Below are 26333 nucleotides of genomic sequence, written 5' to 3'. Positions count from 1 at the left end.
GCGGGGGCCGGGCCGCGCCGGCGGGCGGGGCGGGGACGCGCGGACACGCGTGCGCACAGCGCCGGGCGCGGAGGGGGAGCCGCGGGCGGGGGGAAGGGCGGGAGGAGGAGGCGGAGGGCGCGCGGGCGGGGCGCGCGGGCGGGGGTGGGGGCGCCGAGACCGGGACGGGGCCGCGGGGTGCGAGGAGAGCGGGAGCTGCCTGCCAACCGCGCCGGGATGCGCTGTGTCCGCGCAGCCTCCGCGCGCCCTCCCGGGAACAATGAGCCCCAACAAAGGGTTCTCCGCTCCCCCACGCGGTGAGCCGCGTCCCTCCCTCACTCAGGAAAGTGAGGCTGGAAGGGGGGGGCCTTGTTCAGGGAGCCCACCCCCTATTGCACAGCGACCAGGTAGGTGCTCTGCACCAAAACCTAGGCCCTTCCGATGCCCTATTCTGGACCCGCCACCCCCAAACTGCTCCTTCTGTACCCGTTTCGCACGCTCTGTGTGGGCCTAGAGAAAGTTTCTCAGTTTCTGTTCTTTGCGGAAGGCACCAGGCGTCCTGTCTCCAGGGGAAACTCCATCAGGCCCCTGACCCTAGTTCCTTAGGCCCAGACATCCCCCTATCAAACCTGGGAACTACGCAGGCTGAAAGAGGACAGCCCAGGAGTCACCCTCAGGGCAATCCACAGCCCTCCCCGGACACTCCCTCATAGGTGAACAGTGGTCGCTGAGCCCCTAGTGTGAACCACCTGCTGCTGAGGGCTCCAGAGGAATGTGTAAGACTCAGTCCCCGCCTCGGAAAAGCTTACCGTTTAGCGGCGGAGAGAAGGGCCACCATAGACTCCCATTCAAGAAGAAGCAGGGCAGGATGTGACTAAGTGTAAAGAGTGACAGTAGGTGCAATGGGGTTCAGAGAAGTACCAGCTCAAGACTCACTTCAGGTGAAACTTGGAGGGCTTGTCTGTTAAGAACAGATAACTCAGGGAGCTCTACTCCACGTGAGCAAACTAGAGCGGTGGGCCTTGGACTTCTTCCACAGAGGACTGTTCCATCCGAAGTCATACTTTGCATGTTTTTTTCTGCATTTCACTGATGTCTAACTTAATTATGTTTCAGTGGTACCTTCTGGCTTTGTCGAGCATTCATTCAAATATTTATTGTTTGTGGGGTCTGGAACTGAGCTAGGTACAAAGAATACAAGGACTCAAGTCCCAGCCCTTCACAAGTCCAGAAGCAGAGGGAAGAGCCTTCCTGCTTTACAGGTGGCAAAACTGGCCCAAAGCAACGAGGTGAGTCTGGCATAGCTGAACCAAGAAATCAGCCCAGCTTCTAAACTCCAACTCTGATGAACTAGATCTAAACCGTTTGCAGTTCTTGCTATGAACCACAGAAACTTCACGCTGCCAGACAATAGAACTGAAGGGCCAACTTTTGCTCCTGAATACCTGATTTCCAACTCTACCTCTGTCACTAAGTAGCTTTAGTTGTCTTACTAGAAAAAACCAAAAACGAGGAAATAATTGTGCTTATTCAAAGAGCTATTGTTGGTATTAAATTAGGCAATGGATATGAATTAGCTCTGAAAGTATAATGTGCTCTAAAAGTGTGAGCTGTTATTACCCCAGTGGCTCCTTCCCCTAACAGATAAGCTGTATTTAGATCTCCCCGGCCCCTCTCACAGCGGCCCTCCCCCGTCTCCCCTCCCTCTTCCCCTCCCCCCAACACACACTCAGTTTATCCCAAGCCTGGTTACAGGGTGCCCAGAAGCTAACTGTAATTCTGACTTCTCCCCTTAGGCCACAATGTGTTTACTCATGATCTGTCCCCTCCAGTTTCTTAACAGCACAGCCATATGCTTAGTTAGCTGCCCAGCAGCTATATCATCTGTGGGGCAGGAGGAAGGAATTCTGGTCCTTGTCAATCCCACGCACTGGATTCTGGAGCCATCTGGAGCCCCACCCAGCTCCATTGCACCCCTTTTGGCTCACTTGCACAATGTGAGCTGCTCAGCAAGAGGCAATGTGATGGGGCAAGCAGGGCTTTTGTTCCTGGGGATTGTTCCTGTCCGAGGTTAGCTGTGCCAAATGCAGGTCAAGACAACCTGAGGAACAGCTGTGTAGGTCCCAGTCCTGTTTCAAGCCATGTTGCCTCCATTCACCTCTCTGAGTCTGTCTCTGCTGTGCGGGAGGCAGAGGACACTCTCTGGCTTCGGTAAAGCAGAGGGAGGAGACTGGAGCCAAGCGCACAAGAGGGGCAGGTGCATCTCGAGCTAGAAAGACCTGTCCCTAAGGCTCCTCCCGGGCAGGCAGTGGGTGAAGGTAGGAGGCTTGGAGCCACTTGACAAGTGTGCCTTGCAGGCTTTGGCTCCTGTCCCTCCCATGTGCCACGTTAACATCCTGCCCACCGGGAGGAGGGAATAGCAAGATGCCGTTTGAGGAAGAAATAAACCCAATCCAACATCTCAGACGCTTTTAAAAATAGTAACTCCGGGATGGTATTTCAGCTCCTATTTTTATCAGATTTATATGGTTGGACCATGGAGCTGAGCTGTTCCCAGGGTTCTCAATAGCAGGGACATCACTGTTGTAGTCTTAGAAACCTGCCCGTTGGCTGAGGCTAAAACACATTGCAGGAACCTTTAGGCTGGGAGAGATCCTGAGAAATTGCACACAGCCCTTGGCTCTGTTTAGGGCCATGATCAATCAACCACAGAGAGTTTATGGCTTGTTGTGTTGTGTTGTTTTGTTTTGGTTTTTTTTGCCTTAAAGTCTCTTGGTTGCCATGACTCCACTGAGTAATCTAGGATTATGCAGCCGCCCAGTTCTTTTTAATATCTAGCCCAAATATCTCTGGTGACATCCTTTTTGGCCCTTTTCACAGTAGGAAAATCGCAGCTAACATTTACTGTGTGATTACTGTACATTTTCTGTACTGTCTTGACCCGCACTTGGCACAAACTCCTTTTTTAATCCTCACAAAAACTGTCAGGGTATGCACAGTTACCACTCCTAGTTTAGCAGCAGTTATGTAACTTGCCCAAGTTTATACTTGGTTATGGTGCAGGTTCCATGCCAGAACCATCAGACCACACTGCCTCTCAGGGGGGAAACAGAACGTTAAGAAATTTCTTGTTAGTGAAGAGGACCAAAGTTTTGTCTTTTGGGATATTGATTTAAAGCTGGTAATTTAGAAACAAGAGACTCAGAAAGAACCTTTGATCCTCCCCGCTTTCTTGCCCAAGAGATTCAGACAGAAAATCCTGCTTCAGGCAGGAAGTATTATGCTCGCCTTAGCCTAATTTGAATTAAGTATGGTAAATAGGAGGGCTTCAGGCAGGGGCCTGTTAGCTACCCTGTGTCGCATTGTTTCTGAGTTGCCTAGCCAGAATTTGCCTGCCCTGTGTGTTCCCCTCTTCCTCAGCTACCTGTAAATCGCCCATTCTCACTTCTGAAATCTAAGACCCTCCACCCCCTCCTTTTCTCCTTTGTCCAAAATGTCATATATACTTAATGTTGCCTCACTGTCTTTGGGATTTTCATGCTTATATGAATTCCCGTGTGCATGTATTAAAATTGGATTTTCTCCTGTTAATATGTCTCTGTTAATTATCAGTCAGCTAGAAGAACTTAGTAGGAGGAAGAGTGTGTGTGTGTGTGTGTGTGTGTGTGTGTGTGTGTGTGTATTTAGCCCCATTAGCCTTGACTTTCGTGGTCTTGAAGGAAAAACTGGCTAGTATGCTAAATGTCTGTGTGCCCCATGTTAGAAGCTAAATTCTGGGTCCCAGCCATGCTGAGACAGGTTTCCCTAATTGCTGGGCTTTTACTGTGCTAGGTATTTGGCTATCCAGTTTTAGCCTAGAAGTTAGGCTTCTCTTGGCATAAGCTTCCATAGCCCCTCTGCTTTTTTCAAGGCACTCACCACTCCTGTAATTACTTTGTAACTAATTAACGCAGATGTTCCTCACGAATATGTAAGCTCCATGTGAGCTCTATCCCCCAATTCTTGCTAAAAAAATAAATTAAGAAGTAAGGTAGATGTCTAAATTCTGTTTATTGAATTGAAACACTTTAAACAGATTCAGTCCACGCTTATTCTTTAACAGTGGTTAAAACTCGGTAGCTTCAAGTTTATATAGATTTCAAATCCAATGTAATTTCAATAATAATAATAATAATAACAACAGAACATAGGGTTGCCAACATTTATTTTGCTAAGTAACGATATTTAAAAAACAGCTACCATTAATTATGACCATCTTCTTATAAAAAAAAGAGGACATTTTAACATTATGTGGACATGTTTGGAATAAAGATTTAGTCCTTTCTGAGAAGGAAGACTTAGCAGACCTATTTAGAAATAAAATAGATACATTACAATGTTTTGGATATAGAAGTGTTACACGAGGAGAAATATTTTCAATTACTTTCTATGTAATTGTTTCTTGATTTGTTTCTCAATTTGGAGTTCTGTATTACATAGGGACAGGCCAAGTGGAGCTTGAATGTCCAACTCATTTTGAAATGTTATTTTTCTCAGTTTCATGAAGGAATGTTGACAAATATAGAACACTCAGCAATTTTGCTCTATAAGTCAAATTTGGGCAAACTGAGAGGAGCCAAAGAACAATAGCAGTCAAGCCTCCAACTGCTCCCTTCCTTCTCCAACCAAGCCAATAAGAAACAGGGCCAAGCATTGGGGACTGACAGCCAGTTGTGGAGCGGTCCAGGATTTATCTGGACCGCTTGGGTGACATCTACCACTGCTCCAGCAGACCAAGGACACAGGCGCGCCCATGGAAGGCGCACAATTAAACACATAAGGCACTTTTTCCAGCCAGAGGACAGATGTAGCACACAGCCCGGGAGAGGCCAGCATGTGCTAGTTGGTCCAGGTGGGGCTCGGGCATGCTGTATTTTGCTGGGAAGCTCTCTCAGGAGACAGGATATTGGGTTCTGCTAAGTGATAGGAGGGAAGCATCAGGCAGAGGAGTGGCCCTTACTCGGCATCCCCTGGACTGAGAACCGGGAGACTTGGATTCAGAGTCAAGTTCCTTTATTTACAAGTGAAAGCAGTTGCTGCCACCTGGTCCAGGCCCAGAATGCTGAAGATGACCGGGAAGTGGAATGTGTGGTCGGGAAGTGGAATGTGTGGTCGGAAAGAGGAGACCTGCTACCGGCCCCCTGCAAGTTCAGCGGAGGCATAACAAGGCGACTGGCCTCTTGGCTTGGCCAGTTCTTCCCTATAGCTCTTCAAGATTCCCAGGATTCAGGTCAGATGGCGTTTGCAGCGAAGGAACTTCCAGGTTGTGACAAAGGCAAGTAGTTATATGTCAGAGGGAGAGTCTGCAGGATCCATTCCATGACTCACCATACATTGGCGCCGCTGTTTGATAGAGTAAAAACAAATACTCTGTATGGGCAGTGGTACTGGCCACACCTGAGGTTTCTGGGGGCAGGCGGCTGAACTCCTGAGCTCTTGTCCAGAGCAGTTTCCAGCTTGCAGGGTTGCTCCCTCCCTGGGTCTTGGTTACTGCGTTGCAGGCACTGGCGCACAACTGAGCCTGGCCCCTCTGAAAGCTGTCAATCCTGGTGCGCCAGCATCATCCCCTTCCTCCCAGCATGACAGAGGGGCAAAGCCGCCTCCCTCTGGAACGGCCCTTACCCACTGTCTCATCCTAGGCTCTCCCCTTCCCCTGAACCATGCTTCTGGAGGGTCCTACCTGTTCCCATCATCACCCGTCAGGCCAGTGCATGCAAGACAGTTGGTGGAAATACGATAGATGGCTGAGTAAACCTGTGAGGAAGGAGGCGAGACAGAACAGATCAGGCTAGGAAGTCAAATCTGGAAGGGCAGGGAATGCCTTCCGAGGGCACAGGGCCAGGGAGCTGCAGGCCCATCCCCTGGGAGGCTCCGGCTGTCTTCCTTCCCGTTCAGGACGCATGGCGTGTGAGTCTTTTCCAAGCATGTAATTCCGTGTGAAGACAGACGAGACCCCCGCTGACAGAACTTGATCGCCCAAGAAGAGGTGCTCCCAGGATTGGGTCCTGTCGATCTGAAAGGAGGGGACTCTGGGTCTGCGTCCCCTCCACTCTACTTGGCATTGATCTTCACAACAGTTCAGAAAGGGGCTCCTCTTCAGGCCTTCCCAGGTGTATTTTTCAAGACAAGCCGGGGTTCCCTTCCAAGCCGGCTGGTGCAGCGCTATCATCTCCACCCAGTGGGGGAAGCAGGTGCCCACCCCACTGCCGCACCCGCCCTCTGACCCAGCCCCGTCGGCCTCCTCACCCTCAATGCCTTATTCCACGTAGACCGCCCTGCCGGAGGCGTCCCGGGTTGTGTCGGGATCCGAAGCACACAGTGTCTCCTAGAGTAACCTTTTACACCAGACTCCCCTGTACCAGCTTTCAAGGCGCCTGCTCTCCGGAGTTGTCAGTTTTCACTCCTGTGTTTGCCTGTCTGAACCACTAGCCGGAGGGGAAGGGCTTTACTTTAATCATCTCTGTGTTCCCAATTCCTAGGACGCTGTCTGGCGCAAGTCAATCAGTAAGTTCATCGTTTATGACAACGCTTCATAATCACACCTGGCGCTTACACGGGTTGAGCCGTGGACCCTCATCCCTATGCCCCTTTGCAAAGCAGCAGGCTCAGAACGCTTTGGGTCTTATCCAATGTTATGGGTGAATGTCAGCTCCAGGAAGAGAGACTTCGGACCATTTGTTCACCAGTATTGGGGTAGTGCCTCGCCTACAGTACGTGTTCAATAAACATTTGACAAACGAATGAATGGAGCTCGGCTCTGAATCCTGGCCTCCTGGTTTTCAGCCCAGGGCATGCAGAATAAGAGCCACCCTGTCCTCTGCCTTATGCTTCCCTCTTATCACACAGCAGAGCCCAACATCCTGCCTCTAGCGTTTCCTGAGAAAGACCCAGTATCCGCCAGCCCCACCTTGACTGATTAACACATGCCAGCCCCGTTGGCCATGTGACACATGTCTCTGGTGCTGGAAAGTGTGCCTTACGTGTTTGTGTTCATGCCTACTGTTGAACTGGATGGGTGTGTCATGCCTGGGTCCCTGCTCTAGTGGCAGATGTTACCCTTCCCAGAAAAGCCTCTGATGGCTCCCTACAGGTGGCCAACCTGTAGTCAGCTTCCGAAGTCCCTTCCTGGCCTCAAGAGTCTACGAACAGGGGCCTATGATGCCGGTCACACCTTGAGCCCGAGCCGCTCAGGGCTTCTGTACCCCACCGCACCCACATCATGTGCCCTTGCTCTAGTTTTGTACTTGATCTTCTAGCTGCTCCATGCAACTTTGTTTTGTCTTCTTGCCTAGATAATAAACTCAAGGCCAGGGACTCGCTGACCAAATAATGGAGGCAAAGGCAGGCCCTCTGGGCTTGCATCATCCAATTCTTATGAAAACCCACCCACTTGCACGCGGTAATCCTTTATCCTTGTCAACAAGTTTATCAGCAGGGGTGACTCACCCTGGCAGGGGTGACCTCAATGTTGGGAATGAAGAGGAAGTGCCATCAAAAAAATGCTATAGATTATTTCCAGAAAGTTATCACATTGGGGTTTTGGGGGGTACTCCCAGACATATGGACTTAGAAAACCTACTTGGAAAGAGGAAGAGGAACGTGGCAGCAGAATCAGAAGGTGTGAAAACAGGGAGAGGTATAGTCAGATTCAGGACCCAGAAATCAGCAAGGAGGGGTGTGGGGGGTTTGGAGAAAGGCCTGGCACCCCTCCAGGTCAGCTGAAGCCACCCCCACCAGAGGCTGTCCTCCCTTCCCAAGACCTTCCCCTTCCCTCAGCGCCTCCTCCCCACGCTGCACCATCAGTCAACACTGAATGAGACCAATACTCACATACTAGGAATAAGCCAGTACAAAATATATTTTTAAAAATTTCATTTGGTGCTAAAAGATCCCTCCTCCCCACGCAGTCCCACACGTCCATGCTACTGAGAGTCCTCGGTGGGTGGACTCAGCTTTCCTGGGCCTCTTGCAAGAGCCGAAGCAGGGGCTCGTCCGCCCTGAGGGCGAAGGTGAGGGTACGCCGCTGGTAGTGCTCCGGGTCATGCTCCAGGTTCTGGATCACCTCTGCCAGCAGGTGAGCCCGCTCCACCCCCGAGCCAGGAGCCTCGAAGCCCAGGGCGGTGAAGTGCACGTGCAGGTGGTAGTAGGAGGGCAGGTAGTGCAGGTACACGCGGAGGCGGTCAGCCGGCACCTGGTAGCGCTGCAGGATGGCCTCCTGTTGAGAAGGAGAGCGGCACGCTCGCTGTGCTGCCCACCAACCAGCACCGCCCCTCTTCCTGTCCTAACCCCACTTAGCCTTGGCACCCTTTATACAAACCCTCCAAACAGCCCTCTGCCCACTGTGTGCTTCCTTTCCAGGGAATCCACAAATACAGGTGACAGCAGCAAAGCTGAGGCTCTTTCTCCCAAACGAAGGGGACAGTGGCCTGAATCAGCATTCCCCCCTCCAACCTGATAAAACATTTGCTTCCTCAAACGGTTGCTGCTGGGAATCTAGGAAGCCCCAGGGCCCAAGGACAGGCCCCACAGACTCAGACTGGGAACAACTTGTGAACACGTAAAGCGCTGTGTGGGTGGAAGGAAGCCTCGTTCTCCCTTAGCTTGGAAACGATGGGGATGGGGCTTGGGGACAGGCTGAGCTAGGGCCTTGCTGCAAGAGAAAGGCTGGGGCTGGATTCCTGCTGGGGAAGAAAATATTGACTTTGGCCCACCTCCACCTTGCTCAGGGGTAGCGATTTTTCTACCAACCTCCAAAGCTTGGAGTTAAGAGGAGACTTTGGTTTCCATTGTGGGTAAATCCCTAAGGAGGTTAGAGGTGAAGGGAAAGAGACTAGGGCCTCAGTGGGCTCAGAATACACCCCAGGGATCTCTGCAGCAGGTGAGACCAGGGCCGGAGCACCCAAAGGGCTTCTTGGAATAAGCAGGGCGAGGCCGCCAGAACTGCCACGGCAGGTGCAAGTGTTGGCCCGGCATCTCCCGGAAAGAAAGACACCACTCTCTGTCACCCAGAGGCCGTTTCAGGAGAAACGAGTCACTCCAAACAGAAAGGCAGCCAGAGAGACAGTGACGTGGGCTGGCAGGAAGAAAGTGGTTAGGGCAGTGGTGGGGAGCTGGGGTCCAGAGGTTAACAAGGAGCGGATCCAGGCAGAACACTTCCTCTAAGTGCGTCCACGCCTCGGAGCAGCTCCTGTTGAAAGGGACAAGCCTCTCTCCCAGCTGGGCATCTGTGACTCTGGGCCCGGGCATGCGTCATCAGGGGGTATCTTCAAATGTTTCAGAGTAGAAACAAAAGCTGAGAATAACCCCACAGAACGGTGGCTTCAGAAGGATCTTAACCAGATACTGAGGCCCAGAGAGGTGAGGTGAAGTGACCTGCCCAAGGTCAGCCAGCTGGCTAACGTCACAATGTCAGAATCAGGACCACAACCCAGGGTTCGAGATTCTCTTCCCCCATCTTCCCTTGCCCCAGGGCTCCTTTTGCACCCCTATGATTTCACTGGATTCAGTCATCACCCCAGATAGACTGTATCCCCGAATGGCAGGTGCTGCAGAACGCGGTTGCTGCTCTCAGGCTAAACGAGGAGATTCGTGCATACACACATCAGAGCCGGGGACCCAGCTACCAAAGAACAACGTCTGGCACAATGTGGCTGTCACAAGCAAGGCAGGCAATCCTGGAGTGGGAGGGCGTCCCAGACGGCATCTGCCGCAGGGAGCCAAAGCGCGAACCTAAGCTGAGGAGGACGAGTGTGGGGTGAGGAAAAGTGGCTGGAATACTGGAAGAACAGATGGCATCCAGCGTGTGGGGCAGGGGTTGGGCAGGACCAGGTGACGGGGCCTTGTGAGTCCACCTAAAGAGCCTGCATGTGGCCCTCACACTGGCATCCAAAGAAAAGCCCCTTTCCTAGACAGCCTCCCTGGAAAGGAGAGGAAAGTGGCGCAGGGAACACCCTGGAATGGGTGGGACTCCCACGGGCTTCGGCGGGATTGGCCCAGGGGACTCACCTGCCCCTCCTGGAGGATATTCCTGAGCAGCGGCAGGTGCTCTGCAGTGAGGTCCCGAAGCGACCTGATGCCGCGGCGATGGCAGATGGCGATCAGGTACAGGTCGTCAAGCTGTGCAGAGACCAGGGGAAAACAGGCTCAGCAGTGGACCGTCAGGGGAGACTGCCAATCCTGGAATTCTCCACGGAAGCCAGGAGGCGCTGCCCCCCAGGCCTGCAGCGCCAGCCAATCCTGGGAACCCCACAGCAGGCCCGATCCCCAGACGATATGGGCGTCCACATGCCCAGGGTGAGTGGGACAGTCTAAGGAACAGAGCTGGTGTTTATTCCTCCTGCTAAAGAATATCGTACGGGAATATTTATATACTCACACAGCTGATGGCGGTGGGGGACAGGAAGGAGGTTCAAGAAAGCGCCCAGGACAACTCTTTCCCTCTAAGAGGTTATGCTCTAATGGCACATACACACGTAACTGCTATGAGACATGAAGTGATAAAAGCACAGGAGGAAGAAGGAAAGACTAGCTAGCTAAGGCCATCCAGAGAGGCTTCGTAGAACAGAAGGCACGAGATCTGGGTCTTGAACAAGAGGTAGGTTTGGAAAAAGACATTTCAGTGGAGGGAACAGTGAAAGCAAAGGGTCAGAGGCAAGAAGGTACACGTAAGCAGGGAGTAGGCAATGTGATCTGTCTGGAGCCTAACGCATGTGTAGGGGTGCTGAGGGATGTGAAAGGTGGCAAGGGAGTCCGGGCCCAGCTCGGAAGTGAGCACCACCAGAGCCTTCACATTTCTCTCTCTTCCCCTATCTCCCAGGCCTCACATGCGGCCACTCCTGCTGTCCTTCCTGAAAACTGCGTGGCTGAAAAAACCTAGAGGTCACAACAGTGCAAAGAACCAGTCAACAAGATCTTGTGCCAGACAGCAAATAAACTCTTCCCGTCAGATAACCCCTCTACTCCTCCCTGCTCACCCAAACCCTGGCCTTGGCTGCTTATCACATCCATGTGAGAGGCAGGGCCCAGACACCAGGGCTCCACGGGGGAGGCACGGGGAGACTCCAGCAGCACTCAGCCCTGCAGCCTGAGCTGCTAGATTTCTCAAGGCGATAAATCTGGGGGCCGTGAGTAACCCAACCAAATCCCTAAGGACCCTGATTCAAAAAGTGAGAATGAGATTTTCCATATGGTACCTGATGTTCCATGTGCTTCTTCGGGCCAACAGCCTCTTCCTGCCACAGACATTCTTCTCTCCCAGAGTTCTAAGAATCTGGGCTCTCAGCCCCAGACCTCTACGGATGAGCCCAGTGGGAACCTCCTGACTGATGACAAGGCTGGGCCTACCCAGGCCTCGGCTGTGCCCACAAGTCCCTTCCACATTCTCCCTTCTCATGACATGTGTCTAGGACATTTACTCTCTCACTAGCTAGGGGCCCAAGGAGAAGTCAGGACATAAAACTGTTTAGACCTGGGGTGTGTACGTGTGTGCCTGAGGGTGTCTTCAGCTTTTCCATGTGTCACTGTCACAGGACTCCCAAATAATAGTAGCATTTGTTTTAGATAATGTCTGCTGACAAATCCCGAACATGACGTCATGACATTAAATCACACCTCTCTGCTTCCACTGGCATGGAATGAGGCATGAAATCTGGTGCTGAGTGTCAGCTCAAGGGCTGGGTGAAGGAGGAAAAACCCATCCTTTGATATCAGACATTACCCCAGATTTGCTGCAAGCATCCAAAGGGCCCCTGGCCCAGAGAAATGACCTGAAAAAAACTAGGGGCTAGTGAGGATCTCAGACTGGCACCCCAGAAAGTGGCCCATCAGTCACTCCGGGAGAACACACCACCAATCTCTTTTTTACAAGGCAGGACAGTGAACTCAAAGTAACAGCATCCTGGCAAGGGACATGACAGAATGGCTGGAGCTTTGGAGAGCCACCCCTCCATCTCTGCAGTGACTCAAAGGGAGTTTCCTAGTCTGAGAATCTTAGACCAAAGAACCTAAATCATATGAACTGAAAGTGTACGTGTGTCCATATAAACACAAACATAAATACTTATATATACAATATGCAAAGACTATCTCCGGAAGGAGAGACAAAGAAATAACCACCTCTTCTGGGGAAGGGAAATGGAAGCATGTGGGGCGAGGGAATTTACTCTTTCACTACACACTTTTTGTACTATTTGCATTTTTTACCATGTGCATGGATTAATCAGAGCTACAATAAAATAAACACATAAAATATACAAGGTCATCTCTTAACGGTATTGAGGAAGGGATGTTATAACCTCCAGGAAGGCAAACATTAGGGACTTGACAAATATTTGTGGAATGGATGGATGAATGGTCATATGGACAAAGAGTCTCTAATCCCAGGCCATCAGTTGGAGAGTTACATGCATACATATAGTATATACAGATATGCTTCTGGGAGAGGAGGCAGCAGGATGAGATTCCAGGTGACTAAAAAGGCTCCCCAGGGGCTGACAGGTAGCTCAGTTGGTTAAAGCACGAGCTCTGGGCAACGGGGCTGCTGGTTCGATTCCCACATGGGCCAGCGAGCTGCGCCCTCTGCAACTAGAATGAAGTCAATGAGCCCCCAGGTGGCCAGATGGCTCAGTTGGTTGGAGCGCGGGCTCTCAACCACAAACTCAACCACAAGGTTGTCGGTTTGACTCCCGCAAGGGATGGTGGGCTGTGCCCCCTGCAACTAACAACGGCAACTAGACCTGGAGCTGAGCTGCACCCTCCACAACTAAGACTGAAAGGACAACAACTTGACTTGGAAAAAAGGCCTAGAAGTACACACTGTTCCCCAATAAAGTCCTGTTCCCCTTCCCCAATAAAATCTTTAAAAAATAAAAAAGGCTCCCCAAAGCTGTGCCAAGGCACCTCTCCCCTCCCCCGCCCCTCCCCTGCTGTGAGGCAAAGAATAGAAGTCCTGCCTGGCCAGTCTCGCTGCTGGACACTGCCTAATGCTCGGGGAGCGGTCCGTGGTAGAGTTCTGTCACAGCTCAAGGATTCGTGACACCACACGCGGCACTACCAAGAGACAAGTGCAAATTAAGTGAAGGCCAAGGACAATGGCACCTATATCCCACCAAGGGAAGTCTGACATTTAAGCCCATTCAAAACCCCTGAGGGGGAGAGCAGCCGTGTGGTCGGAGGCCAGTGCAGTTCCTGAAGCCTCTTCTGGCTTCAGTGGAACAGAGGGCAGCTCCACGGACAGCCAGGCAGGATGCCTGCCAGCACCAGGTCAGAAGGACGACGACTTCCGTTCTCAGTGCCATGGGCTTAAGTGTGTTCAGGGCTTCTTGGCGATACACAATCCACCTTTTGTTGTCCCTGCATGGCCCTCAGACCACCGTCCCCCTGCAAATCACAAGCTCTTCAGTCCTCAAGGATCTTGTGAGTCAGAAGTTCCTCCTACCCCACCCCACCTCCCGTGACCCAGTCTGCAATCCAGGACATTCAGGCGCAGGGCTGCCGAGGGGACAGAGAGGGTTTGCAGGGCTGCACCAAGGCAGCCCCAAAGCTGCCACCAGCATTCTTATGGCCTTGTCCCAACTCCCCCAACATCTCCTGAGCCAGTCCTGGTTTCCTCCATGGAAGCCTGAGGTGGAGATAGGCTGCAGAGGAGGGGAGAGTGGGGGCAGGTGTTCTCTCAGCCTCTCTCCACTACAACACCCCACAAGTGCCAGGCCATCTTCTTTGATCTTACCTGGCTGTACCAAATCATCACACAGTGCTCCAACTTTTGGAAACTCCCTTCAAATTTCCTACCACCCCTGGAGCCATGTTCAGGAATTCCCACAGCTTCCTGTAAGAGACAGTTGGCGCTCACTAGCCTGCATGCCTCTGAAGTGAAATGCTGGCCCTCTGCTCCAACCACAGGCTCCCAGCCCCCCTTTTCTGGCAGTCAAGGAGTGTCATAGAAGGTCTAGAAATCACCAAATCAAAACCAAGCAAACTGCAGGTGAGCTCAGTTAGGACCCAAAGACCATAGCTGAGAAAGCAAGAGAGAAGGCATCCATGCCAAGGTGGACAGGGCCTGGATTCCAGAAACCTCTGTGTGGGAGTCCTGTGACCATGTAAGGAACACAGAAACCAGAAGGGCCCACCCAAAAGCAGAACGGAAACCCGAGCTTAGATTACTCAAAGATTCTAGTTAGAGGAGGGGGGCATTTATCTCCCCACTTCCTACCCAGCAGTCCCACATCTGGCTTCCTCGGCCTTCTCCTGGCTCCCCAACCTGCTGCAGGCTCAGTCTGGCCCAATTCCAGTGTGTGGTGGGAACAGCACTTCCTGTAACATGCTGCTCTGCCTGTTCTGTTACTGTCAGGGTATGAAAGTCCATCCACAGAAGCGATGGTACACTGTAACTGATGGTGGGCCGGTGTAGGGGAGTGAGGGCAGGAGGAAAGAAGATGGAGAAATAGAGAACGAGGGATAGTGCGAGTGAAAGTGGCTCCACTGGAAACTTGCTCCTTAGAAGGTGAGGAGAAACGGAGGAGGGCGGATAGCAGGGAGACTAGAAAACAAAGCGGAGAGCCCCAGGTAGAGGCGTGACTGCCAGGAGACCTCCTCTGCATCTGGGGACTGGGGCAGTGACGGGACCCCTCAGATTGGTCACCATGGTTACTGCCTGCCAGTACTTCAGACCTGCCTGGGTCTGCTGGTGTCCAGAGGGACGGAGAGAAGCAAACAGTTCAGGGCTCCAGAAATTGAAAGTGGCCACCCAAGCCACTTGACTGGTTAAAGAGCGGCTCGTGCTTACACAAACATCACCTCATTCTGCACACACCCCCCATACACACACCCGGAAGATTGGAGGAGACAGAAGGGTTTAAACTGACCCATTAAAGCATAAACATTTGGTATGGCAGGTATACACTCAGCACAGAGCTCAGACTTCTCTTTGCTGGTTGATTATAATCTGCTTAGAGAGGGTGACCAACGTGAGAAATCAGGGCAGGGTTCAGGCGCGCCAGCAACATGAAGCAAGGTACTCTGAAAGCGGAGAACCCCAGCAAGGAACCTTTTACCTGCTGTTGGTTCCACTTGAGGTCGGGGATGAGGACAAAGCCATCAGAGGGATCTGGGTTCTCAAAAACAATCCGGTCGGCTTCGGCCTTCTTGTCAAGGATGTTGTACACCCACTGGAAGGCGGGGAGAGAGACAGGTCCGTCATCAGTCACCACCCCTGGGGAGACTCCCCAGACGGGGCTAGCGAAGCTCTCTGGCCCCTCCAGGAAGGACAGCCACGGAGCCCAGGGGATGTATACCCAGGCTGTCCTGTGCTCCAGGATCTGCTCTCAGGGGTCCAGAGGAGAGCTCTCCTCTGCCACCACCGCTGACACTTGGTCACCAGCACTCCTCACAGGGGCCACAGCTGTGCACACAGGGCTGGCTCCTGAGGCTCTTCCTGGTCAAAAGCGTGCACACACTGCTGCGGCCTCACAGGCCTGGTCTGCATGAGCCCCTTCACTGCCCACAGGACCAGGGGAGAGCTGCCTGCATGGACCCCATCCCACTTTATTTAGGACCATGGCAAAGACCACGGCAAAGAGGCTGGGAGTTCCTTTTGCAGAGGAAGCTGCCTCCATACCTGGGCAGGGAAAGGCTTAGGTTCTAAAAATTAATGTGTGTGGGTTTCCCGCCCTGATGGGATTCTCAGTGGTAGGATGGGCACCTCTGCCCACCTGGAGCCACAGCAGTCTCAGCTGGCACAGCTCCCGTGTCACAAAGCAGACCTGAAGGCCACATAGAGACCTTTCTCATCAACTCAGGGCTTCCTGCCCTCCCTCACACCCTTTGATGCACTGCTGCCAACAGCCTTCAGGGAACCCTTCCTTGGGCACTGTGTGGATCCCAAGGACGTCAGTTAAGGTCCTGGTGGCCTCTCTGAAGAACAGGGAGTTTAAGATAAGGCCCCTGTCGTCACAGATCTCAGACCTCAGCTTTTCTCCACTTCCTCCAAGCTCTGAGCTCCCTTTGCAAACTCGACTTCCTTTCAGGTCAATAACTCTATGCCAGAAATCAGAGAGAGAAGCCTGCTGGGAAGTCAGAGAGAGCGAGCAATGGTTGGGTTCACAATGCTGCCCCTTCCGCCTCACAGTCAGGATGGGCCTCCAAGTTCATGGAGAGGTTGGAATGGTCAGGGAACCACCACCACCAGACCAGTGAAGCGCTCCTCAGCACACTTCCAGAAGTGTCAGCGAAAGCCAGGGGCGGGGGCTGGTTTAGAGCGGGCATACCTCATCCCAGAAGTCCGCATCCTTGGCTAGCATAGACAAGGTCAAGTGCAGCTATCTGAGGTAGAGAGGGAGGGAGCAGAGGGTACCTGCCTGGGAATAGCTGGGCTTCCCAGCGCCTGGGGAAGACCCACAGATAGGTCACATGTGGTTCACCCACAGACAAAGGAAAAAGGTCCACACTTCCTGAGAAGAGACTGGCTGTGCCACTTCCTGGGAGGGGTCTGGAGGATGAAGGGACCAAAAGTTTTGCCTTTTGGAATATTGATTTTTAAGGTGGTAATTAAGAAACAAAAGATTCAGAAAGAACCTCTGACTCTTCCTCTTCCTGCCTAAGAGGTTCAGAGGGAAAGACACACTCCAGGAAGGAAATCTTACGAAGGTCGCCTTAACAGCCTAATTTGAATTGAGTCTGGTGGCTGGGAGGGCATCAAACAGGGGCCTGTTTACTCGATGACCGGTGTCTCATTGTTTCTGGGTTGCCTAGCAAAAATTTACCTGCCACGTGCGTTCCGCTCTTGCTCCATTACCTGTACATTGCCCATCATTCTCACTTCTGAAATGTAAGATCTGCGCCTCCTCCTTTCTCCTTTGTATAAAAAGTCATATATACCCAGTTTTACCTCGTTCTTTGGAATTTTCATGCTTATGTGAATTCCCCATGCTCACGTATTAAAATTGGATTTTCTCCTGTTCATCTGTCTCTGTGAACTGGCTTATCAGCCCAGCTAGAAGAACTTAGAAGGTGAGAGGAAAAGCATTATATATTTTTTAGCTCCCCCACGGACGCCAGCAGGCTCCGCTGTGCAGCCCTGTGGCCAGAGCACTGCCCAGCCCACCCCACCATGTTGAGATCTCCCAGGGAGGCATTTCCTGTCTGACTGGAATGTGCTGCTGGAGAAAAAAGCCAGCCAGAACCTGACCTGCAGCACCCCAAAAATAAAGGAGGAGGTGAAGGGGGACTCCACAGAGAGCTCTGCTGGGCCCAGCCCACAAGTAGCTGCCCTGGGCCCTGTATTTGTCCACAACTGAGCAGCTGCTGTCTCTGACTGGAAAGCAAGTGTGGTGGTGAGTGAAAGGGCTCTGGGGCCCAGCGAGACTGCATTCATCCCCCAGCTCTACCCCTAACTAGCTGTTGCCTTGGGTAAGTGATCTATTCTCACTAAGCCTTGGTTCCCCCCTTTGTAAAATGGGGCTAATGATATGTACACATTAGGGTTCAGGTGAGGATTGTAAGTGAGCAAATGCACGTGGAAGCACGCAGCTCAGAGCAGGCATCCTCAAAGCAGAGGGCAGAGCACAGAGGTGGTGCTGATCAAAGGGCGAGAGAGAAGTGCGAGAATGGAGTGACAAGTGTGGCAGTGATGGGCGCAGTCTTACTATGTGCCAGGCCCTGCTCTATGCCTCAAGGGGACCGCCCTCACAGCCGACCTGGGAAGTTGGGGCTGTGAACACCCCATTTTGCAGGTATGGGGAAAGCATGGGCAAGGAAATTCACACAATTCCAACTGCAGAGCCTGGTCCTAGAGCCCATGTCCCAGGCCACGTGGGGAAGGCCTCTGGGAGAGTAGGAGGGACCTAAATCCACATGAAGTCTCAGGCCAGAACCCCAGATGAGAAAGGGAGAAGCAGGGAACAGAATTCACACAAATCCTCGGGGGTTCCATAACGGGGAGTGACACCATCTGAAAGGAAGCCCAGGAGACTCAGTCACCGCACAATGATAGGCCTGTGGGTGGGCTCTGATGGCTTCTGGAATATGCCTGGCCTGGCCTCCTAGCAGTGACACTGGCAGCGCCCTCCGCACATCCCCTCCTCCCTTAGGACATCTTGCTCCCTCTTCACACTCCTGCTTCTCTGCTCACCCAGCTGCTTGCCACCCTTCACCTGCCCACAGCTCCAGGTGTCTCAGCTCTGTACTTTCCTGTCCTGTTCCCCAGTTGTGTGTGCATAAGGGTAGCTACCACTCTGGTGCCTCTTCTGTGCTGACAACAGCAACAGGCACGTGATATATGGCACTGCTCTCAATTTCCACTGGGACCCTGGTTGCATTTTCCAGACAAGGAAAGTGGGCCTCAGCAGTGAAGGACCGTGCCACACTGCCCTGCAAAGGCAGAATGAGAAGCCAACCTGGCTGACGCTGAAGCCTTGACTCAGGGACTCACCAATCCGCATTTTTAGCCTGATGATCCCTCATGTTCCAGACCCAGACATGGAACGACAGTTTTCACTGGGGATTTTTACTGGAAGTTACAAGTACCAAATTTGAGGAGCCAAATAGGGCAGTGGGCTAAGCGCACAGACGCTGGGGCCAGACTGCCTGCCTGGCTTCGAATCCCATCCCCAAGAGGGTACTGTGAACATTCGATGAGGTGGTGCACGTAAAATGCTTAGGACAGATCCTGGCACCCAGTGAAGGCTCAGGAAGTCCCAACCTGAACTCACTGTGTTCCACATAAATCCTCGCTGCTGTCCACATCCCACATCCAGGTTAACGATCCTACTATCTGTCCCTTCATCGCGCAGGCTAGGCCGGGAGCCATCCCAGGCTCTTCCCTCACCTCTCCGCATCAACCAGTTCCTGAGCCCTACCTCTTAATTAAATCACTACTGAAGCCTTCTCCACTGCCTCTGCCTCGGCCCCGGCCCCGACTCACACTGGGCTGCTTCCACTGTCACCACGCTCCATCTGATTCTGTAAATCTGACCATGTTACCCACACGCTGAAAACTGTTGCGGGGACCCTCATAGCCCATGGCAAGCACTGTCAAATCTGAGGACCATTAGAAACAGAGCGATTTTTTAAAACATACGAATTTCCCAGCTCCCTGAACATTCTGATTCAGCAGATATGGAGTAGGCCCCATGCTCTGCATTTAAACAAATCTCACCAGGCAATCCTGCCGATCAGCAAGGTGTGAGACCTCCTGGTCTCCTGAACAAAGTGCACACGCTTCCTCCTGCCCCTGCTGCCCTTCTGCTGTCTCTTGCTGACCCTGCACCTCCCCAGCCCTCTGTGCTTCTGTACTTGCTCTTCCCTCCGCCTGGAATGCCCTATCTGCCTTGTCTACCTGGTCAACTTCTATCTGTCCCATCAGACCCAACTGGAGGATCCCCCCCCTCTGTGAAGCCCCCGACTGACTGAGCTGATCACGCCCCCTTTGTGTTACCACTTCACCTTGTACGTGAACCACCAAAGCGCTTAACTCATTACAGGGCAGCTGTCAAACAACACGTCTATCTTCCTAGAGGACTACAGGGGCATGTCAGATTTTACCTTGGTGACCCTCCAGAGCCTAGAACAGAGCCTGCTACATACACAGTAGATGCCCAATAATTATAATGACTGTTACCAGTTAAGCTGAGTACTTGTAAACCTCCAAGAAATAGCCAAGAAAGAATACATGAATGTTCATGTCAACCAGAAGTTGGGAGAGCAGCAGAATTTATTGTTGTATTTTTTTCCAAGAGGATCTATATAATAGTGTATAAGAAGGTATACATAGTACAAGGTCTGATCAAATAATATGTGAATGTTTAAATTTTAAAAAATGCATTACAGTAAAAGACACAATGACATTAACCCCCCTCAAAGCACTCCCCCTCGCTTCAAACATTTATCCCATCGCTCTTGCCACTTTCTGAAGCAGTTCTGGAAGTCCTCTTTTCTGAGTGTTTTTAGTTGCACTGTCATGGCTGCCTCGATATCCTGAATCATTTTGACTTTGGGGAAGAGCCAGAAGTCGTATAGTGCAAGATTCGGTGAATAAGGTGGATGAAGACACACTGTAATGTTTTATTAGACAGAAATTGCTGTACCAGAAGTGATGTGTGACACGGAGCGCTGTCATGATGGAGGATGATTTACAGCACACTTTAAATAAAACGCACCTTCTCTCAACCGTAGCTCACACCCGACTGACTGCACCGAACAAGTTGAAACTTGTCACACACTGTTCCACACCTGCTTCCTGTACTGAAGATCCCAGCCTTTCTGCTGGATGGCCCTCAGCAGCAGCATTCACCGTATTTTGTGATCACAATGGAAAGGCTCCATGTCACACATCACTTCTGGTACAGCAATTTCTGTCAAATAAAAACATTACAGTGTATCCTCATCCATCTTATTCACCGGATCTGGTACCATGCGACTTCTGGCTCTTCCCCAAAGTCAAAATGACCATGAAAGGTAAACGTTTTGAACTGATTCAGGACATCGAGGCAGCCATGACAGTGTAATTAAAGACACTCACGGAAGAGGACTTCCAGAACTGCTTCCGAAAGTGGCAGGAACAATGGGATAAGTGTGTTCAAAGCGAGGGGGAGTATTCTGAGGGGGTTTACTGGCAATGTGTCTCTTACTGTAATAATTCTTTTTAATTTAAACATTCACTATATTTTTTGATCATATCTCATAAGTTCCGAGAGATCCCTCTAGGATCCTAACAGCAGAAGCTATCTCTATCTAGGAAGATGGACACATATCTCCTTTCCACTTAGAAGACAGAGCAAGTGCTGGAACTTTAAAAAAAAACAACGCACACAAAAAAACCCAAGCCAGCTTGAGCCAGAGGAAGTTGTGCAAATACTGCACAGGGAGACCATGGCTAATAGCCAGGCTGGAAAAGAGGGCTGTGGGCACACAGGGCCTCCCCCCCACCCTGCCAACCTCCTTTTCCTTCCTCTTCCCGAGAACAGTCACCCCACAGTGCCCCTATACTCAGGGCACCGCCCCCTCTCCTGGGCCTGGAGAAACGGCTGTGAGTTTCCACCAGTAGAACACCCTCCACCACTGGAACCTGAACCTTGGGAGAGTAAGTGAAAAATGCTCAAAGAGAACAAGAGTGAGTGAAAAAGACATGGAGACAGTGAGAGCCAGTGAGTGGGCAAGAAAACGACTCATCCATCATATTTAACTCGAAGCATTCACATGGGGCCAATTCCAGGCAGAGGCTCTGGTTGGCATTGGGCCGAGGCCCAAACAGAAATCGGGATCTCTTAGCTAAATGGCCTGGCAGCTGGTCCAGTGGCTAAAGACACTCAGAAGGCGCTGCCAACCCCCGAAAATAGCCCTTGGGAGAAGAGGCCTGCACTAAGTCCCCAGGGACGATTGGGATCTGCCCTCTATGAAGTGAATGCAAGGGAGAACAAGAGAAGGGGAAGTTTTGGACTCAGACTTGGCTTCTGGAGGCTGGTTTGCTGCCGGCAAAACCAAGAATAAAAGTCTGGACTGTGGTGAGCCTAACCAGGCATCAGTCTTTACCCATTCAGATCCCTGGCAACAGCACAGCCACTCCGAGACTGTATGAAGGCTGTCAGAGTAGATACAGATTGCTTTGAGATCCCCTTGGGCATGCCCAATGTCAGGGTCACTCCCTTATCAATGACCATCCTATGCAAAACAGTGACCACTTCATCCCAGGACTTTCTATGCCACTTTCCTGCTTAGTTTCCTCCATAGTACTCATGGCCTCGTGTCTCGTATGGCCACTTATACATTTGTGTGCTGTCTTTCTCCTGCAAGGAAGGAAGCTCCGTAAAGGCAGGGACTCTACTGTGCTCTCTGCCGTCGCCCCATAACTTGTGCTGTGGAACAGTACTGGCCCCTGAGAAGACCACGACGGACGCCTGAGAAAGAGAACCTGGCCATGGGGACAGCACTCCATGTGTGACCCCTCTGGGCCAGCCCGAGATGTGCTAGCCCCTTACCTGGAGGCTGAGGCTCTGGGACGCCAAGTGGGGTAAGGTGATGTTCTTGTGATCTCCTCCCGTCTCTCGGACGAGGCGGAGGTCCTGGCGCAGGTACTTCTGCAGGTGCTTCTCCGTGACCGGGTAAACCACGGTCGTCTTTATATCTGCAATGATACAACACGACCCGGAACTGCAGAGTTAGGCCCACTCTGCACTGTCCCTCACACTGTGGTCCCCACCATGGAAAGGAGATGACCCCGCCTGGCCTCTGGTTCCCTGACTGAAGGAGCAAAAGGCAGACCCACTCCCACAAAGCGCCTCATGCCACTAACTTCATCAGCTGGGCCACACTCAAAATCTAGAAAACTCACCACCCTACCCCTATTTTCTAGGCACAAGAATAAAAGGTTTCTGACTCTTCTCGCACACCAAATTTCTAGGTATGAGGTCATACAATTAAATCTGCAAACTCATCCTAGAAAAAGTACTAAGTACCTCACTGCTGAATATCACTACGGTCACCTTTGAAGGACTCCCCTTGGGACGCTATGCACTGATGCCAGTGCCTAGTCCACCCTTCAAAGCAATTTTGGAACTCTTTCTGGAATGGCCATCAGAGCTGTTGTATTACACTTGATGTCCTGAATGTCATCAAAATGTCTTCCTTTCAATATTTCCTTTATCTTGGGGTAAAGAAAGAAGTCATTGGGGGCCAGATCAGGTGAGTAGGGAGGGTGTTCCAATACAGTTATTTGTTTACTGGCTAAAATCTCCCCCACAGACAGTGCCGGGTGAGCTGGTGCATTGTCGTGATGCAAGAGCCATGAATTGTTGGTGAAAAGTTCAGGTCGTCTAACTTTTTCACATACTTTTTCAGCACTTCCAAATAGTAAATTTGGTTAACTGTCCAGTTGGTATAAATTCATAATGAATAATCCCTCTGATATCAAAAAAGGTTAGCAACATTGTTGCAACAAGTTCACGAACTTAATTGTCAGCCTTGTATGTGGGTTTCTGGGCCCAAAGCTGAAAATCTGGTTTAAAGCCAAGGAGTCCTATTAATGCAAAGCAGTGCGTAGTTCAGTGGTTAAATGCAAGGACTCTAGAGCCCAAATGTCTGAGTTCAAGTCCTGGCTCGGCTCGCTCCTTCCTCAGGACCCAGACCCTGATCCATTTATCTAACCTCCCATGCCCCTATTTCAGCATCTGTCCCCTGAGGATAATAATCCCTCCTGTGTCCTAGGCTTGGGAGCATTAAGCAAGTTAATACCTGTGAAGAACTTAGAACCATGTCTGACACACAGTAAATACTACGTAAGTGCTGGCTACTTTTAATCCAGGGTTTCTCAATCTTGATACCACCGGCCTTTGGCCTACATAATTCTTTGTTGTGGGGGCTGTTTTGTGCATTTCAGGATGTTTAACAGCTTTGCAGGCTTCTACCGGGATGCCAGTGAAACCCTCTATCCAGATGTGACGGCCAAAAATGTCTCCAGACATTGGCAAATGTTTCCCAGGGGGTAAAACTGCCCACAGTTGAGAACCAGTTTTCACTAGAAGGAAACTGTGTAGTTTTCCTAAACAGACTCTCTAGGCTAGGGTCCTGCTCCAATACCACCTGGTGTGGGTTAAGTCCTGTTCTCTCTTTCTAATAACATCTGCTACAACTGTTAGCACTACTCTAACATTTATATGTAGCGCTTCAACATAGATCTTAAGGGCAGAAAAGGAACATGGGGCTTTAAAATCAGTTGGGATATTTCTCTAAAGACCCATGACGTTCCTGACTCCCTAGCTCTAGAGTCAGATGTGCGTGCCCAGGGAAACCAAAAGAGAAGCCCTGCAGGTGTATTGAAAACTGCCGCAAATTCTCACGCGCACCTACACACCTTGAGACGAAGCTATTTGGTTTGAGGAAGTCGGTGATTGTAATACCCATTTCGCAGGTAAGTAAAAAGCACTGATGACGATTCGAGACTTATCCAATGTCAGGCTGTGAAATGCGGCAGCGACAAGCTGGAATTGTGGCCTTCTTACCCTAGAGTTGGTGTTCTTTCAACACCCACTTAAAGTCCCAATATTGTCGTCCAACAGCCCAACGGAGACGTCCACAGGTGCTACCCCAAGCACATGACTTCTGGTGAGGATCAAAGGCCGCTGGTCATCAGCCCCCGCAGGCAAAGCAGTTTGGTGTGAAGAAGACACGGGATCTGAGCCGACCTGTGGCTCTGCTTTTACTGGCTGTGAGACCTGGGGCGTGTGACTTAACCTTTCAGAGTCTCAGTCTCCTCATCTGTTAAAGGGTACTTATAAGATTATGCTCCACAGAATTGTTGTTACCATTAAACAACACATGTCGTCTGGACCACTGGAGATGTTAAATAAATATCAACCCACTTCCTAAGAATCTCTGGATTGGACCCTGAAAGGGAAGTAGCGGCAAAAGTAGTTCCTCACTTCTCACTGCCAACACTCTGTACCAGCCCTGCGTCAGAGGCCAGAGGTCAAGCACACCAAGATTTTAAGAGGTAGGAGACTGCCTGGAATAGGTCGAATGGCACTGCGTGGCCCTGGCAGTGGACTCTAGGAGAATCCCATGCTATCTGCAGTGCAGCGTCGGGGAGAACAGACATTCTGGAAGCAGTCAGCCTGGGCTCAAATCCTGGCTTTGCACTGAGTAGCTGTATAACCTCGGGCTGCTGTGAGAAGTCAATGAGCAGGATACAGGAAGCATTTAGAAAGTGACCCTCCGCTCCGCCCACCCCGCCCCAAATAGTGTTCCTCAAATGCCAGCTCTCATTCTTGTTGTGTTCGTTGTTACTCCGGTTGCCAGGGCTGGGACATGGGGAGAAAGGCCATGAGCAAAGGCACTCCCTCGGTGTGGGAGAGACGGGCCGTGGACAAAGACAGAGCTGATGCTGGAGAAGGGCCTAGCCCTCCTGGCAATGGACGCAGTCCTGGGATCATAGCCTGGGGCTCCCTGGCTGCTCCAGATCAGAAAGCCGCTGGGCCTCTGAGCATGCCCCTGACTGCCAAGGCTTGTCAAAGACCGCCCGAGCCACCCAGGGTGCTGGGGAAACAGGCACCTCACCAGCAAGCCCCCTCCTGCAGCAGGGAAAAAATAAAAAGGCATTTTCCAACTGTTCACTTCCTGCGATCCCTTTCCCGAGAAAGTTCTGCCTGGACGCAGAAACCCCCACTGCTGCCCCCAGGGTCCTCAGAGCCAGTCACGCCTGGGGGCTAGCCTGTGGCAGACCAGCCCTCGAAGCCCTGGCCCTGACATGCTGGCGTCAGGGGAAGGGCTTGCTGGGTTCCATGCCCTCCTGAGGAGCCGACCCCCTCAAACCTGGACTTCCCTCTGGCTCCCTAATCAGGGTCAACACGGCCCTCCGTCATCGTGCCTGGACCTCTCCCCAACCTCATTTACCACCGTTCTCCCCCTCAACGTCTCTGCTCCGCCACCCCTAACTCACATGGCGCATGTGCCCATCTCCAGGCCTCTCACCAGCTGCTCCTCCCCCTGCCCGGCAGGCCACCCCTGAGTCACGGTTGCTCCCTTGCTACACCGGGGTCTCTGCCCAAAGATCAGCTCCTCAGAGCTCTCGGACAGCCCTGGCTAAAGAAGGACCCCTGACTTTATCACTGTCTCCTTCACTCATCACGACCTGACAGGAGAGGACACACTGATTGGCTGATTCTCCCCTGCCCCCCATTACAATGTACCTTCCAGGAAGACAAAGATTTTATTTTGTCTAACTTTTTAAATTTCTTTTAATCATTTTATCCCCAGCACCTGGAATAGCACTTGGCCTACAGTAAGCACTCAACAAATACTTACTGAACGAATGAAAAAATGAATCTGGCCTTTCAGACTTTAAACCCAAAAGAGCATTTTTGTCCCAAGTGGAATAAAACCTCTCAGATCCAAATCAATGTATTTCCCAAAGCTAAGGTTCTCATTGGCAGCCCGAAGCGAACTCTGGTGTCTACCTAAAACGCCAGTAGAGGTGTTGACCTGCAACTTAACTTCACACGAGGAGCGTGGGGGAGAGTTGATGTCCAATAAATGTCAAACCACTGGGGAGAAATATGTTGAGAACAGGATATCCACGCACCGTCTCAAAATAGCTCCCCACAGATTACTTACCAATTACAGAGGGAAAACGCCAAGCGACCGGAGTTCACATCACTCCTGATGGGACAACTGACACCATGTGCCCTGGTATTCTGGCCAGAAATGTACAACATGAATCTAAGCACAAGGAAATATCAGCAAACCCCAATACAGGGACATTCGACAAACGAGAGGCTTTATGACCCTTCAAACGTGTCAACATGAGGAAGGAGAAGGTGGGCTCCAGATAA

General features: G+C 51.5%; 1 protein-coding gene across 3 annotated transcripts in view; it reads right to left on the bottom strand.

Moving 5' to 3' along the window:
* Nucleotides 1-7858: 7858 nt before the first annotated feature.
* The window catches only part of DCPS (decapping enzyme, scavenger), a 36601-nt gene continuing 18126 nt past the window's right edge, over nt 7859-26333 (bottom strand). Inside the window, exons 3-8 of one of the 3 annotated variants that reach the window (XR_013992556.1) lie at nt 21987-22132; nt 15069-15182; nt 13745-13843; nt 12969-13395; nt 10024-10134; nt 7859-8233 (exon numbers count right to left, since the gene is read on the bottom strand). Coding sequence is in view for 2 of the 3 variants with exons in the window: in XM_081037988.1 (XP_080894114.1) it covers nt 7967-8233; nt 10024-10134; nt 13745-13843; nt 15069-15182; nt 21987-22132 (737 nt within the window). In the remaining variant the exon portion in view is untranslated. The remainder of the gene's footprint in view (nt 8234-10023; nt 10135-12968; nt 13396-13744; nt 13844-15068; nt 15183-21986; nt 22133-26333) is intronic. The other 2 variants (XM_081037988.1, XM_081037989.1) reach the window with 2 other exon arrangements.

The sequence above is a fragment of the Rhinolophus hipposideros genome (genome assembly GCF_964194185.1).
Source record: "Rhinolophus hipposideros genome assembly, chromosome: 24".
In the NCBI taxonomy this organism is placed as follows: Eukaryota; Metazoa; Chordata; class Mammalia; order Chiroptera; family Rhinolophidae; genus Rhinolophus; species Rhinolophus hipposideros.
The sequence above is the reverse complement of the archived record's forward strand: the minus strand, read 5'-3'. Positions and strand labels throughout refer to the sequence as shown.